Genomic DNA, 16,798 nt, shown 5'->3' with positions numbered 1-16,798 from the left:
TTCTACATTAGTTTCTTCAGTTCTTAATCTTCAGACTTGGTTCTCAGTGCCCCTCTAAGGATCAATACCTTTCAGTTATTATTATTCGGTAACCCTAAGTATCGGCATGTGTGGATTATGTTGGTGTTAGTTCTCAGTTTTTCTGTATCTGCTACTCCTAGTCATAACTAGTTTCATTTTGTAACAACAGTCCTAGTTTTGTTGCTCACCGGCTAACACCTTCTTTTCCTTTTTCTCTCTTTTTTCTGATGTAGTTTCCAGTCTGCAGGTCATGGGGGACCGGTTTGGCTGGAATATGCTTGGGAATAGGGAGCTTTACCACTGTTGTGTAAAAGAAGATTTTTAAGGATGGTCGTATCAAATTTAAGGAGGGATGGAAGGAATTTCATACGGGGAAGGACCTAAGGGTTGGTAATGTTGCACTGATCACTTTCAGGCGCAGCACATTCATAGAGTTCGAAATGATAATAATCGTCAACAAGAGAGTTTATCGAGTTTAGTCAGGAGGGCGAGGATATCCTTTTTCTGACGTATAATTCGTTTGCCGTGCACAATTTTTATTTTGTTATAGTTGTTATCAGTGGAAGATTCAGTTATCAGTGTGTGTGTGTGTATGTTTGCTTCAAGCTATTGGAACCTTTTTATGAACCATCTAGTTTCAGTATCTTTTGCATCAGTCAGCTTTCATGTATGTATTGTCAATCAACTACCTAGCTATGCTCAATAACATCACTATTTTCTCAACCCGCACTAGCATCATCACTTCATCAGACACTATTCTAATCTCTTTTTTCAGTTTTGCTTTTCATGTATGTTTTATTGAGTATTTCATTTTTCTCCCCTACATAGGAGGATGTGTCGAGCGTGTTTTTGTCCTACTACAAGACATTGAAGGGAATAACGCTTTACTTGGCATATTCCTTGCATATGTTAGTGCTCCCACAATACAGTAGATGGGGACGCAAAGGGCGCGTCAGCTAATGGTTGCAAGTACTGCTTATATTAGCAGTGGGCGGGCAGCTGATGATTTTAGGCTAAGTGAAATCAAGACAGATGGCAACATGACAATGGATAATAACGGTGGTGACAGATTACTTGACTGAGCAGATGAAGGTGCTGGAGCGGCGGATGTATTGCTCCGAGAGGGGTCTACATCGACTAGTGCTCTGACCCATCCGCTGCTGCTGCTCCCGCGGTGGGCTGCCATAGAAAGGTGATTAATCACCTGCAGAGGCAGAGAGGAACTCCAAGTGGATCCTTGTAGTCAGCAAGCCCCTGCAAAAAAGTTTTCTTTCGGTCACAATCAATCATCAATGAAGGAGTTGTAGATCAACTCAACCAAACGAGGCAGCAAGCATTTGTTAACATAATCCCAGCTAGTACATGATATATGTAATTAAACTTGTAGTAGGCATAATCCTAGAAGAGCAACCAGCTAAATGTGCTAACAAGGATAGCTACAATTATCAATAAGGAGGACACAGCCAGTATCTAGAACTAGTTCTAGGAGCAAGGTAGCATTACTGGTCATGTTAACAGGGGGCACTATTCAGACACAATCACACAAGCAAGCAGGGTAACCAACAGAGGTTGAAAGAATCACAAACAGACGTTCAAGACATATAAACCAACCACAGAAACTAATTAAATGGAAGTGAGCATTATGGTCCACTCATCCCATAAATCTAGCTTGTCACCAAAACAAAAGTAATCCTTGTACAATCTCATTTTCCTACTGTTATGACTCCAAGTTCATCACTTCAGCTACCAAAACTGAAACTACACCAGTATTTTTTTTTTTGGGAAAAGGAGGACTTTCCCGGCCTCTGCATCGGAAAGATGCATACGGCCACCTTTATTAAACAAGCAAAGAGGTTCAACATCAGTCTAAAATTCTCAAACAAAGCTGCTCACAGAGTGCTAAAGAAGCAAAACAAATGCCATAGCCGGCCGGCAAGAGAAAGATAGGAAAACTAATTGCCTATCCTATTACATGACCGCCATCCAAACCGACTGAAGATATCCCATGCAACCATCTCCCATCGGATAGGAAAACTAATGACCACATACGGATCAAAGCAATGGCTCGGAATATAACCTGCAAAAAATGAGTATTGGATGTTCTGTTAAAGACTAAATCATTTCTGCAATTTCACATAGCCCATAATAACGCACATACTCCAACACGAATGTGTCTCGGTGTATGGGGCTCAATCCCATCCAACCACGTTCCGAATAACGTGTTAATATTCTGTGGAGGTATGAAAGCAAAGTTTACTTTTCATACTGGTGTAGTTTTGGTGAAAAACTACACCAGTATGAAAAGTAAACTTTGCTGTACGGAACAAGAAGGGAAAAGAAGCATCCATTATCCACTAAAAACAAAGAAAACATAATTGGATGTATGTGCTATGGCCGTGTCCATCACATAAAATCTGCCTTGTCAAGAAGGTATATAAATAAATGTCATCATCCCTACTGTCTTTTGCTTGCTACACATACAGAAACTGCGCTAGACGTAAGCGCAAAACTGGATGTTCCATTCTTAAAGGAACAACTAGTGGTACTTTGGGAACACCTATGTCGGTAAGAACGGCGTACCTCTTCTGGTGGGATAATCATGATAACATAAGGAGTGAATCCTGTTTTGACAGAGTGAAGAAAAGATTTTCCTGAAAAGAAACCAAACAATGACGTGTCATTGAATGGTGAATCCATTGCATAGAACAATGTTCTGCCATTCGCATATCCGATGACCAACAGAAGATGTGTTACCTGCAAGAAGTCGTTGCCGGGGGCCGGAGATTGGCGTCCTCTGCAGGTCGGCGAAGCTGCAGCCATCCCAAGCGGCGCCTCGGTGGGATAAACACATGGAGAGGAGTTGAAGCTGGACAAATGGATGTTGTGGTTGAAGGCAGCCATACCACGAGCACGGCAGGAAACCCAGCTTTGCAATTTGAACTTGGAACAAAACAAATATAATTGCATGGTTAAGAGAGGAGCAACCCAAGGCTTGCATGATATCAAGTGAGGCAATCCTGCACTATTCTTTCTTTCTACACACACACACACACATGTATCATCAATAGCTAAGGTAACCTAATCTAATCCAGTGCAGTTTATTTCAATTTCAATTCCAATAATTCCCATTCACATTCCACGAGATGAGATTTAAAATTTTGAATAAACAATAATTTCTGTAGAAAGCATGCGTCATAGCAGATTTTGGTGCTTATGAGAATAAGTCATCAACAACGTAACTAGCTGGAGGCATCCATCCAATAGATGAAGTATAACTATCATGTACAGCAAACAACAAGTGGCAGAGTATAGAATGTTTCGCCTCTAAACATCCACTAGTTTGCTTTCAGTTAGCAGCAGTAGTAGCAGTAGATGGGTTGGATCATCTTGCGGTTGAAGGTGGCACGCACACACGCACACACGATGAGACCATGAGCAGGGCTCCTTGGCGTGTGACCCGGCTTTTGCACTTTGACCTTGAATCAAAAAATATCAAATGGCATTGTCAAAAGAGGAGCAACTCAAGGCTGGCATGGCATGGCATCAAGTGAGTGAATCCTGCACTAATCTTTAGCCATGAACAGTAGCTAAGAACGAACCCTGGAAATTGGGGATATTTAGAGAATTGACCTAGAACAGAAGAAAGGGTAGAATTGCAGTTTCAAGGGGCATCTAACAAGTACAACGACCACCATCACCAATTAGCAAGTATCCATTGTTGTTGTGCCATGACCATGCATGAATCAATCACAAGGTTTTTCTTTTGTGACTAGCACTGCTAGGCTGCTAGTTGTACGTGTCCATCCATCCATGCGTCTACCAAACAATTATATCAGCTTAAGAGAATTCGAGGAACTGTCAACATGCATCAGTTTGAGAGAAGTGCATATTTCAACCCCGAACTCTTGCCCTGGTCTAATATACAACCCCGAACTCCAATACCGTCTAAATTATAACCCCCAACTCTCAAAACCGGCTAGGATTCAACCCTCCCCTCTCTGTTGACCGGTTTTGACCAGTCAACGGGTCCAGTCAGCATGCCACATCAGCATTATTTTTAAAAAGTTGTAAAATAAAAAAAACCAGGAAAAGAAAAAAAATCAAATTTCCGGTAAAAAATCAGGGAAAATAAATAAAATCGAATTTCCGAAAAACAAAATTATCAATATTTCCATGAAAACCAAAAAATACTTAAAATAAAAAAATCCAAGGGAAAAAATTCAAATTCCCAAGAAAATTATATTAAAACTGTAAAATAGGAAAAAAAATTCTAAAAAAGTAATTTCCAAACAAGGTCAACTTTTTTTATTTTTTTCCCGAAAATTACAGAAAAAGTTTCCGAATTTTTTTCGCAAATTTTTTTCAGAAATTTGTTTTTTCCCCTGCTTTTTTCTCGATCTTACAGATTTTTATTTATATTTTTCTTGAATTTTTGATTTTTTTTTCCGACATGGCATGCTGATTGGACCTGTTGGTCAAAACTGGTCACCCCTGGTCAAAACCGGTCAACAAGGAGGGGAGGGTTGAATCCTGACCGGTTTTGAGAGTTGAGGGTTGTAATTTAGATGGTATTGAAGTTCGGGGTTGTAAATTAGACTAGGGCAGAAAAATGCACTTCTCTCCATCAGTTTTATTGGACAGCTCCTCCTTCTATGTATGCTTTATTTATTTGTGTGACTGCTGCGATCATCAACATCAACAGCAACAAAAAGCTGCTGCCAAAGGTAAGTGTGCCTCTCTGAACCTTGATTTGCTTTAGGTTGTATATATCTAGTTAAACTCTGATCTTAGGTTACGTACATGTCTTCCTACCAAAAGCTAACAATTAGTGATGTTTTTTCAGATAGAGGTGTTAATGTTCTTTCTGCTGCTGATGTCCTTTGTGACCCCATCACCAGTGGCGGAGCTACACTTAAAAACCTGGGCGGGCCAAATTGAAGAGAAGTCCAAGTGTTTTAATTCCATGCCTCATTTGCTCTCATATCCTAGTGTATTTTCATTAAACATGGGCGGGCCATAGCACGGTTTTGCTTGGCTGTAGCTCCGCAGTGCCCATCACCAAGGCTCTCTTGGCAGGATTCCTTGCTATGCGTAAATAACCATGGCAATTCCTCAAGTGTCGACGTTTTCTACTCTCTAATAACAGAAAAAAGCAAGAAACGCTGGGATTTATCATCACGAACAGCAAGAGTTGATGGAGTAGGAGAGATACATGTTGCGGGGAGGGGAAGAAGGACCTTGACGCACTCCAGGGGAGGGATGGGAGCTCCATGGCGGCTTGAAGGTGTTGGTTCTCGTCAGCCCTTAGGCGCCGGTGGTCCTTGTTCTCCTCCTCCGTCGTCGTCGGGATACTCTAGGCAGCAGCACCAACTTGACGAAGAGCCTGCGAAATCGAATCGAAACAAATGAGGGGAAGATAAAGGGGGAAGGGGACCTTGTGGATGGGCTTGGGCACCATGGAGGGGAGGTGCTGCTTACACGAGCTAGGAGGTCGCCGTCGTACACGACGTGGAGCACACCGGCGCAGACCACGGCGACAAAGGTACCTTCTTCCGTCGAGCTCGACCATGTGCGGGGTGTCGTCGTCCACTCGTCCTCGTCCTGCTGCTCCGAATCGAACGAACAGGTAAGGGATCGAGGAGAAGAGGAGAGGGTCTGGATCGATGGAAGTTAGGCAGAGCTCACCTCGGTGGTCGCCGCGGATCCGTGGGGGTCACCTGGGGCGCGCAGCGGAGGAGCGCCGGCGACCAGCTGCGGCCAGGGTTCTCCATCGGGACGCCGTCGCCGTACATCTCAAGGTGGACGGGACGCCGTCGCCGTACAACTCGAGGTGGACGAGACGCCGTCGCTGTACATCTCAAGGTGGACGGGCCGGCCGTCGCCGTACATCTCGAGGTGGATGGGCTGCCATCGTCTTGGTCGCCGGGAGGCGGAGGAGAGGCAGAGGGGCCGTGGCGGCGGCTGTGGCCGTGAGTTTTGGTCTTGCCGGGGGAGAGGCGAGATTCTGGACCATGGTTCAGCCGAACCCATGATCCACGCCGTAGGATCGCCCAGCCTTGTTGCATGTGGATGCGTGTACCATTTCAATTCAAAAAGAAGCGATTAAGGCCCAATCAGCCCAAGGCCTCATTAGTCTTTCTGATTGCAACCGATTAGCCTGCACACCCCTAGGCCTCCAGAGGCTATTTTTCTTTCCTTCGTAATGATGGATGGCACACCTATCCAAACACTTTAGCACATGGGCCAATGCCCGATGAATAAAAAAAGCAATCCTCTGCTCATTCATCTGTGATACTGTTCATCTTCCAGGCTGCTACATATTGCGGATGAGGAGCCCATTTTGCACATGGCCGTTGCTCTAACTCCTGCCAGCATGGATGCGCTCTCTAACAGGTATTTACCCCGTTCAGTAGCCATCATAAAGATACCGTCTCATGTTTGATTTGCACACTTAGTTTTTTTTCCCCTGAAAAAATGACTCAAACACCTGCGACCCCCTCCTTGCAGATCAAACAAAGGCGGCACCGAGCTATCAGCTTGTTCTAATCCTGGTTGTGGTGTTGTTGACTCAATCACAACGCATCCAGAGTTTTCAGAACTGCAATCTGGAAGATCGGCACCGAAGCGGAAAAGGTAGTACATTTTGATTTATTTTTCTACTGCGATTGTTTAACTATTGTTAGAAGTTTCTTTTCTGTGCTGTACGATGGTGATAACGGCATAATATATGAACTGGCAAGTGTCGTTTTGTTGTTAAGTAGTTCATTAGTGTGAACCATCAGCAAACTCCAGGTGTTGTGTGTAGATACCAGCTAGTTTTTTTTCATGGGTACTATCTTTAGACTCTATTTTGCCGCCGTCAAACTTCATAAATTTCTTGGGTACATCAGGATGTTCTTGGCAAAAACTTATTTGTTCACTAAAAATACAGGTTTAGCAGAGTTTTTTAAGCATAATATGCCAAAAAAACATGTTAAAATAATATTTTTTAGCAGAGTCTTTTTTAAGTGCACGGTGCAAGAAGGTCATGTTTTTAATACTCCAAGGTTGTTTTGTTTCTCTACATTTTTGCTGGATGAATACGTTATTGTAAACTACTCTTTAACTCTTTTGCCGCAACTTGTAGTAAGCGGGAAGCGTTTGAGGGACTAGACTACAGAATTGCCCCTTCAATAAAAAGTACGTTTCAGAAGTGTGTGGAACGCGTTGCTTTTAGGGGCGATGCAGATATTTTTGTTCCAAGTGTTGGAACAATTTTTGATTCAAAGGATGAAGCTTATGATTTCTACAACATGTTCTCTTGGGAGTGTGGCTTTGGTATTCGCTATGGAAAGAGTAGCACTAATAGCAAAAAATACAGAACAATGCAGGACATCGTTTGCCAGTGCGCGGTATGCATCATTTTAAACTTAATTGTTTGTATGGTCTCGGTCGGTTTAGTGGTTCATACTACTTTTTTTCTGCCTATGACTCTGTGTCGTTACCATTAACACAGGGCAAAGAAGAAAGGCCAAACACAACAACAGGCCGCACTGGTTGTGAAGCTCGTATAAGACTACATCGAACTGACGACCATGGATGGTATGTGACCGTTTTCATTAACAAGCACAATCACCCACTATCTGTGAAGTGTGGTGAGAAAAAACAGTGGAAATCACATGGCGTCATAAGTCCTTTAGCAAAGGATTTTATTCGTAACCTCAGGGAGAACAACATCAGATTTGATCAGATATACAACATATTAGGGTCAGGTCTTGGATCTTCTCTAGGCGTGCCTTTTAGAAAGCAGACACTGAGAACACTGTGTGCAAGCATAGCTCATGATTCTATCGCCGATGATATGGCCAAAACCACTAGTATACTTCAGGATATGAGTGCCAAAGATCCAGACTTCAAAGTTTGCGTGCAAGTAGACGGTGAAAGCAGGGTGAAAACAGTAATATGGTGTAATGGTAAAAACCGTCTAGATTATGCACATTTTGGTGAGGTGGTTACTTTCGATACCACTTACAGGACCAACCTGTATAACATGCCATTTGGGCTTTTTGTTGGTGTCAATAACCATTTCCAGTCTATTATTTTTGGTGGCGTCCTCATGGTTGATGAAAAGACTCCTACATTTGAGTGGGCATTCAGAAATTTTATTGACTTGATGGATGGGAAACATCCTACTACTATATTGACAGGTCAGATTATAAAAGTTGTCTTCATACATTGTCGTAGGTTATCAGGTTTTACATATGCTATTATATGTTCGCCTTAGTTTGATCACTTTTCTTTTGTATTCCTACAGATCAATGCAAAGCTATGCAAAATGCTTTACGAACTACAATGCCCCACACCCGTCACAGATGGTGCAGATGGCATGTGTTAAAGGTGTTGAAAGAGAAAATTGGACATGTGTACAGCAAACATTCTGTCTTCAAGAAGGAATTCCACGCGATAGTAAATGAAGAGACGGATGTAGAATCATTTGAGCGGAGGTGGCATCAATTGATTAAAAAATACAAGCTTCAAGGGAACAAGTACCTTCGCAGGATTTTCAAATGGAGGGACATGTGGGCAATGCCATACTTCATGGGCACTTTCTGTGCCGGAATGACCAGCACGCAACGGAGCGAGAGTGCGAATCATCTCTTGAAAAAGTTCATCAGTAGATCATCCCCAATGCACTTGTTCGTTAAGCAGTACAACAAATTGCTTGAATCCAGGAGCCAGGCAGAGGACGAGGCAAACTATGTCAGCAAGCAGGTATAAAAGATCATGCATGTATTTTTTTCGTATAGCATGATTAATAATCAAGCTACTATCTGATATCATTTTATTTTATCTCACGCATTTATATACTTATTCTACTGAATAACAGACACGCAGACGGCTTGTAATTGGTGCTACTATCGAGATAGATGCAGCGGCTGTGTACACGAAGGCCTTGTACGAAAATTTTTCACACGAACTTTTTAGATCTGGCTCTTTTGATGCACGCTGTTCCAAGCCTGGTCATGTCTACAAGGTCAAGTTGTCGCCGCAACTAGCCTTAACTGATTATGACAAAAAAATATTCACTGTCAAAGTGAAGGGCAGTTGGGATCTTGTCACATGTGATTGTGGATTTTTTGATCATGTCGGATTGCTGTGCTGCCATTCATTAAAGGTCCTATGTCATGCGTCTCAATCTCATTTATACAGCACTATAGTAATGATTGCACATCTGACTCACAAATTTATTTTTTCATGTCTTAGTTCAGAACAATATTGGCAAGATTCCATCAAGGAATGTAGTCAAACGATGGACTTTATGGGCAAGGGAATCAAGGCCACTGCACCTGGCAAATGAGAGTGAATTAGGGGAGCTGTCTTCTCAAATTACGTATAGAAGAAATGTTCTGTATGTGGCTGCTATGGACCTTATCAAGGAGGCAGAGTCCGGGTCTGAGTCATTCCAAACGGCGTTCGCAGCTATATGCGAGGCAAAAGAACAAATTGCAACTAAGAAGGCTTCAGATATGCTTGTTGATACTATCGCCGAACAAGCAAATCCTGTCCGGCATACCATAACTGATGTTGGGTCAGAAACCCAACTGCTTCCTCCACAACGTGTGCTGTCTAAAGGACGTCCTAGCTCCCTTCGTCCAAAGAGTCGTATGGAATTGTGGCTAAGAAAGCTAAAAAGCACTACGAGGACGGCCCATGCCATGCTCACGAAGATACTGCCGGCCCAATGCCACCCCCTCCATCCAGAAGAAGGATTGTGAAGTGTAGTCTATGCAAGATTCCGGGGCACACAAAGGGTAATTGCACTGCTAGGGGAGTTTGAGTGCAAATGTTCAGATCAGTCAGGAATTGGGGCATCTCCTTTGGTCATGGAAGTTTATGTTAAGTGTCACTACATTGTACCTGTAGCGTCGCGGTGTGTTCATGATTTGCTAGTGTGCTTGGTGCACTATATTTTGTACTGTGTTTTTTTATATGAATCTGAACGCTCATGGATTCTTGTTCTCTTTTTTTTGTGCCTCCATGCATGATGAGACATCCAGTAAGATAGGAAAGGTTTTATCTTTAGTACGTCTTCAGTAAGATGGGGAAGGTTTTCACCCAGGCCAACACTCAATGCCACTGGACGAGACATCCACGCCACCATGCTGCCCACATTCCATGGTCGTCTGGTATCACCGAAAACACGGGATTTTGCACATGATCATTGCGCTACCACCACCAGGGTCATCCCGGCAACAAAGGCCTTGACACCATCTCACCCGAGACCCGCCGCTATTCCAACCAAAAAGGAGAGTGGAAAGGCCTAGTCGTTCGCACCCATGGGCAGCCCCTAGCACAAATACCCGGTAGGGCGGCCCAAAAGCTGGCCTTCATCGACCTGTCCTGTGCGAGATTAGTTCGGTTCTACTACCCGGGCGCGAGATGAGCGACGAACCATGGCTGGGAAAGGGCCAACCCTTCGACAAAGGCAGTGCCCGGGCGACGAGGGAATGGATCGAACGCTGAAACAAGCTGCTAACCGATCGGTCGACGCCGAAGATGTCCATCCGCCGCCGCAAAACGACCTAGACCATCGCCATGAGCCACCACCACGTCGTACCACCCACATTCTCGTCTACGGAAAACGGCCTGATCCAGCAACGACGAATCGTCTAGATCAAGCGCCGCTACTTCTTTAAGAGGCCACCTTGCAAGGCCTAACGCGCCGATGCCCAGGTGGCCGCAAGGGGAGTGGGTGAAGGGAATATGGCTGGTGGTGATAGGGTTTTCCCTCACGACGAGGGAAGGGTTTCGAAGGCCGAAACAAGCCGCTTATTGATGGGCCGACACCGGATATTTCCATCCATCGGCGTGAAATGACCTAGACCAGCGTCATGAGCCACTACCATGTTGTGGTAGAGGCCACAACCATCTCCGTCGCCATATAATACTGGTGCACCGCCTATAGTCGACTATCGAAAACGGCCAGACCCGGCGCCGCCGCTGTTTTAAGGTGCCACCTCGCGAATCCTATAACGCGTCGGCGCCACCGTGTGCCGCCAACCATCCGTGCTAGCGGCAACGGAGAGAGGCGAGAGGAAGCCTCGTGCTCTTCTGACGACAGCTGGCCTTAATCCGGCGGCGGCGATGGGAGTGGGTGAAGGGGAGTTGGCTTGCGGCACTAGGGTTTCGGAGCTGTGCGCGGGAGACAAAGGTCGTCTCTGCAAAGGATGTGAAGGAACTTTTTTAGCTTGGCGGTTGGTGGTGGTAAATCTAGTGTAGTAATATAACATGTAGAGTAAATTAGTTTTCGGGTATTTGTTCAGATGTCAATACTTGTTCCTTCGCCTAGATGTATGTTTGTTTGCCACGCCTATGTTCGTGTGGCTATGCATCCTACCCTAACTAATCAATCCCTTGTTTTGTATGCTGCAGCATTGGTACGATGTTATATATGTTGAAAGTTAATCAAAGCGTCTGGGGCAGCAAAATGTTGGCTGAAGAAGTTTTAACATATGCATTGACTTGAGAAACACTTCGCTTCCAAAAAAATGTTACCCCAGCAGAGTCGCCACCATATACACTTTTATTTTAAGAACATCGACATACAAGACAGACCTGAACACGTTCTATCTGATTTAAGTTTCCAAATCATCAACATTTCATGCGGATAACAAACTGTATGAAGAAGTAGAACACAAGCAGTGAGTGATGTTGAACACTTAACATAGTCATTAGCCGTCTCATAGACCAGCAGATACAAATAAAAGTGCATTTTACGACTCACAACAAATAGTCTCATACTGAATTACGGACGCTAACACCGACAGACCACAACACACACAGTGTGTGAGGGCTTTTAGGTACACATGGGTACATAGACATACAGCAACTCTCAGTCGCAAACATGAATTTCTAGTGAGAAAAAGATAGATAATTTTCATGAGAATGTTGCTTAGACACCGTTGATCTTCGGAATGTTGGAATCCATGGTCATGAGCAGGTATCCAAGCAGCTTCCTATGTTCAAGCAAGTCCACCTGAAACATTTTGATTACAAAATAGTTGAGTTTTCCAACAACACTGCTTATGCATTTGATTAAGAATAAACATTTCATAGGACACCAAAAATCGCAGCAGCACAAACAATCTGATACCTCATCCAAAACAGGTTTGGCTTGGTTGTTTGTCATGTTCCTTGCGGCATATGCAACATATATCGCATCGTTTGGTCTGTTTTTTTAAGAAAAATAGTGAAGTATTTCAGCAACCTGAAGATCTTACTTACAAATGATAATTAAGACTAAATGTTTGTTAGATCTAACCTCGCTCCTGGACCCCCGGTGTGTTTGATGACGTTAAATCCCAGTGCACTAGGGATAGTTGCACCTAGCACAATAGACATGCAGTGTCCCAGTGCCTGGAAAAGATCATAAGCTCTACGATGGTCGTTGGCCACGGATATGGTGGGGAAATCACCATTGACCACAGGGTCGTACACATGCACTGTGGTATGTGTTCCCTTAATATTGTAAATGTAGCAGACCCAATTGAGATTGTCACGTAGTACCACAACTACCTGACATGGGAAACAAAATGTTATGGAGCAAGACTACATTTTTCACAGTTTTAGTTATATCAAAAAATGAGGCAAAGAAAAAAAATGTGTACATTTTGTCAATATATAGCAAGTTACCTCTTTGCAGTCTTGGACCTTGTATGGTACACTTGGCCCCCTGAAGAAGTGCCCTATGGCTTCGAGAGGTGGAGTTCCTCCGTAAAGATCGCATAAGTCCTAAAAGAAAGTTTCATTCATTAATTGTTTTGACCACACCAAATTATATATTATCTTAGGTACTTACCACGAACTCTTGAGGAAGGAAATGACGATTGCGCAAGCGAGAAAGATGCTCACAGGCCTTGCGGTCAACCTCATTGAACAGCACAACTACAGCTGACATCACATCTTTCTCAAATGCACCGCAGAGCTGCTTCTTCAGGCTAGTCCCTGTTGTAATGACTGGCATTTGTCCAGGGATGTAGATAAAGTTCCTGCATGACACAGATTAGTTGATGAGTTTGTTTTGCAAACTTTCGTGAAAGGGGAAATGCCAAATGAAATTCATGCAAAAAGAAAAAATGTACCTCGTCAAGAATTCGTCTGTAGCAGCGAACATTATCCATCGGTATACCACCCCAGCACGGACCTGCTGATTTTGAAGGGACTGTTCAATCGTTTCGTTAGCGTTCGATGGACCAGCTTCCACATGTTGAGCTGTTCATTAATACATTAAAAAGTCAGTACAGTTAAAAACTTCTTTTAGAATTACTTATTAACAATCTAGCATACCATCAGAACACTCACCAACAGGGTTCACAATAGGTGCATTGCGCATGTGGTCAAAGATTCTCTGGCTCAGATTGTTTTGCCCAGCCGCAGCCATCGATATCATAGTGAGCACATGAGCTTCATTTTGGAAAGAAAAAAGTCTATCAGCATTTATTTACTTTGAAAATTAGTAGAAATGAAAAAAAATGTTACTCAACCACTAATATATCTTACATGGTATGTTAGCTACAAACTGTTCGAGGTCTGGGTCATTCTCCATGATAGGTGGAGCCATATCAAGTGGAGGTGCATCAACAACAGTTTCAAGAATGTTAGGAGCTGCTACTGATCCTCCTGCACCGGTAGTGGCATCATGTTTTTTAACCTCTCGGAGGAATTCAATTCTTGGGGGGCCTAAAACAAAAATGTTTGTACATTATCAGTGATAAGCATTAGTTTTTGAAAGATCCCACTAAATTAATCGTAATAAAAACAACTGAAGTTATTCCAAACATCAAGAAGTTTAATTACTTTTATCATTTCTTTTATGGCTGGAGCTGCAGGCGCCATCATATATTTTGAATGCGCTGGTTTTTGTTAAGTCAGTAATCCCCTTCTTGATAGTATCAAGAAGATTCTCTTGTTGCTGAACCGACTTGCAGATGTTTCCTACAGTGACAAAATATATACGAGATATATCTTTAGCACTTTTTTTATTCCATAAATTAATATTGACATCAAATTCGCTTTGAAAAACACTCCACATACCTTCTTGCCCATCTTTCGACCCGCTCTCCACTTTAGGCTTTCTCTGGAATACTATTGTAGGCTTAGCTTTTTTGCCTGGAGAACAATATGTATTGTGGTTTAAAATTTATCATCGAAAAAGTCAAAAACCTGATGCATCAAAATAGATTTTTGTTGTGGCGAACATTTCACCTTCGGTTGGTGTCTGCTGTTCTTCGGCACCTGATCTGCCTTGTTCTCCGTCTATTACATGTTCTTTCCCCTTTGACATATCTATGCTGCGCTTGCGGCTATCTGTCCCAATATTATCCTTTTCATTGATTACCTTAACTAATCCTTGCAAGGAGGTTACCAGATTCTTCAACTGCCAAAGGTGTAAATGCACATAGAAAACAGTGAGAGACATGCACCTATGTTGGCTCTTAAGCTGGATAATGAAAAATATATTTGCTTACTTGTTCAGGAGAATAATTATCATGAGCAAATGACTGTGCTTGCAGAGACGCATCATCTGTCCCAATACTTTCCTTCTTCTCAATCACATTCATTAAGCTTTGCGAGATTACCAAATTGTTCAGCTGCCAAATGTGTACATGCACATAAAAACAATGAGATCCATGCACCTATGTTCGGCTGAATAATGAAAATATACTCACTTACTTGTTCAGAAGAGTAATTAGCAAGAGCAAATGATTGGGCTTGCACTGGTGCGTGTGCATGAGACGCATCTGTCGTTGCGTTTGATGGTACAAAGACACCGCCTACACCAGACTGAGTTGGGCGAGACTTATTATCAGCTGTTCGTGAGCATGGTGTTCCTTGATGCGCAGCACTCCCATTCGTACCCTCTTCAGCCGGCAACACAAACTGAAAAAAGAAAGATAAAATAAAGTCCAATTATTTGTTTGTTTAGTCCTACAACAAAATGCAGTGTGGTCCATTGGGGGGAAGTAAAAATAACCTTTTTCATCTTGTACTTCTCATACAAACTCCAAGATCCTACTTTAGTAATATGACTTATTTGCGCCAAAAGCTTGTCATTGTTGTAAGCTTTTGATCTTGGCACATACAAAGCTTGCATAGGTGTGGGTGGTCCCATTATTTTGTCAAGGTAAAAAACCTGTTTCATAAAAGATATGTACACATCATTTTTTTGGGATCAGACCATGTGTGAAAATAACAATGTATTTACAAGATCTAACCCGCGACAATATTGAGCACGATTCTAACTTGATGTTCGTCAAGCCTTCGCGTTTAGCTTTTTGCACAGTAGCCACATCATCCATCGTGGAGTTGAAAACATGTTTGGCCCGGTTGTATTGTGAAACGCGCTCAGTGTCCCCAGCGGCTCTAACCACTTGTATATCAATCTTACCAGGACACATGACAAGACCTGCAAGGGATTACATAAAATCAAAGGTTTGTAATTTTTTCATTGAAATAACATAGGTATCAGCAAAAAAAATTGGGATGACTATTGTAAAGAATGACAATCAACGTATTCAAATGTATTTTCTCATATTGTTATAAATGGGTCATCTTGGCCAAGCGATAATTTGATCTCGATACGGTAATGTCATGGCCACATTAGCACACGGCCGAAAACATTGTGCCTTCAGAAAGGATTTCGAAACTTTATATCACTTATGTTCATGATATTTGTAAGTGAAAAAGATATGATATGAGCATAGCTCAACCTAAAAAGCAACAAGAAAAATTGCTGTCTACGCACTCCTATTAGACATGCAGTTCCTTAGTTCACTTGTTCTTGTGTGCCCTATATTATTTTTTGAGGGAATGCCATCATGGCTACTTTATATTAGTTAGAAGCCCCGCTAAAATAAAATATATAAAATTGCTTTCTCCCCTATTAGCTGGCGAGCCAAGGCCCATGTCGCCCTGCATATTGACCAGATAGGTGGGCCATAGCTCAGTATTTTTTTCTCGCTAAACAGTTTGTCGGGCCATGGCGCATGTCGACCTTTCACCTGGTTCGGTAAGGTGGGCAAGGCCATAGCTGATGTATAAGTTTTTTCTCCCTCAAGAGCTGGCCTTGCCGTGTCCCATGCCGGCCTTTTGTCGTTCTTAATTTTGTGTTTTTCTATTTGCCACACCGGGGCTTCAATTTATATGCGGTGGTACATCTAAACAAGTTTAGGACAAGTATGAAAACTATATCCCTAATGATATCCTTCATTGACCCACAGTACGTACTCAAAAGTAAATATGGGGTAGGGTTATCACACTAGTTAAAGAAAGTGTGTCTGATTATTTTAATAGAAAATAAATGAATCCCGTGTGTAATCGTTGATTTGTACAAGCGTATTCTGTTAATCAAAATAGCAAACTGTTCTATTGCACTATGTTAGCCTATGATAAAATTTTCTTATGAGAAAGACGTATTGTGAAGCCATATGTACCCAACTATATGCCACTATATTGAAAAATTATGCCTTATAAAAAAACTACTTAAAAGGAATAACGTATGACAGAGCCATCGCTAGCCAAAAATCTATGGTTCTATTGAACTAGGGTGGCAAACAATGAGATCTAAACACAACATTCAAAAGTGGAAGCAGATCCAACAACTAAAAAGAAAGAAAAAAGTTTAGTACTTTGTTAAGAATGTGGGTCTTACCAAAGCAAAACGCGAGGAATGACTGGATGAAGACCTTCTCGTCGTCCTGATTCTTCTCCTTGCCGATGAGACGCTCGAGGTTATCCC

General features: G+C 42.6%; 1 protein-coding gene across 1 annotated transcript; it reads right to left on the bottom strand.

The window, feature by feature from the left end:
- Positions 1-1,020: 1,020 nt before the first annotated feature.
- LOC119298011 lies at positions 1,021-3,496 on the bottom strand. Its single transcript, XM_037575563.1, has 3 exons — positions 2,776-3,496; positions 2,602-2,672; positions 1,021-1,275 (listed from the first exon to the last, which is right to left on the bottom strand). Exons 1-3 carry the CDS (start codon positions 3,017-3,019, stop codon positions 1,222-1,224), a joined length of 369 nt encoding a protein of 122 aa, XP_037431460.1. The 5' UTR covers positions 3,020-3,496; the 3' UTR covers positions 1,021-1,221.
- Between the last annotated feature and the right edge of the window lie 13,302 nt (positions 3,497-16,798).

This window comes from Triticum dicoccoides, chromosome 5A, assembly GCF_002162155.2.
Source record: "Triticum dicoccoides isolate Atlit2015 ecotype Zavitan chromosome 5A, WEW_v2.0, whole genome shotgun sequence".
Taxonomy (NCBI): domain Eukaryota; kingdom Viridiplantae; phylum Streptophyta; class Magnoliopsida; order Poales; family Poaceae; genus Triticum; species Triticum dicoccoides.
Note: the sequence above shows the minus strand (reverse complement) of the source record. Positions and strands in the feature narration are given on the sequence as shown.

What these genes read in the sequence shown, in the direction of transcription:
- LOC119298011 (XM_037575563.1), bottom strand. Translation starts at nt 3,019, where the DNA reads ATGCAAGCCTTGGGTTGCTCCTCTCTTAACCATGCAATTATATTTGTT. An exon ending in CCGGCAACGACTTCTTGCAG is followed by an intron (nt 2,673 to 2,775) that starts GTAACACATCTT and finishes GTTTCTTTTCAG; the next exon opens with GAAAATCTTTTCTTCACTCT. An exon ending in TGATTATCCCACCAGAAGAG is followed by an intron (nt 1,276 to 2,601) that starts GTACGCCGTTCT and finishes ACTTTTTTGCAG; the next exon opens with GGGCTTGCTGACTACAAGGA.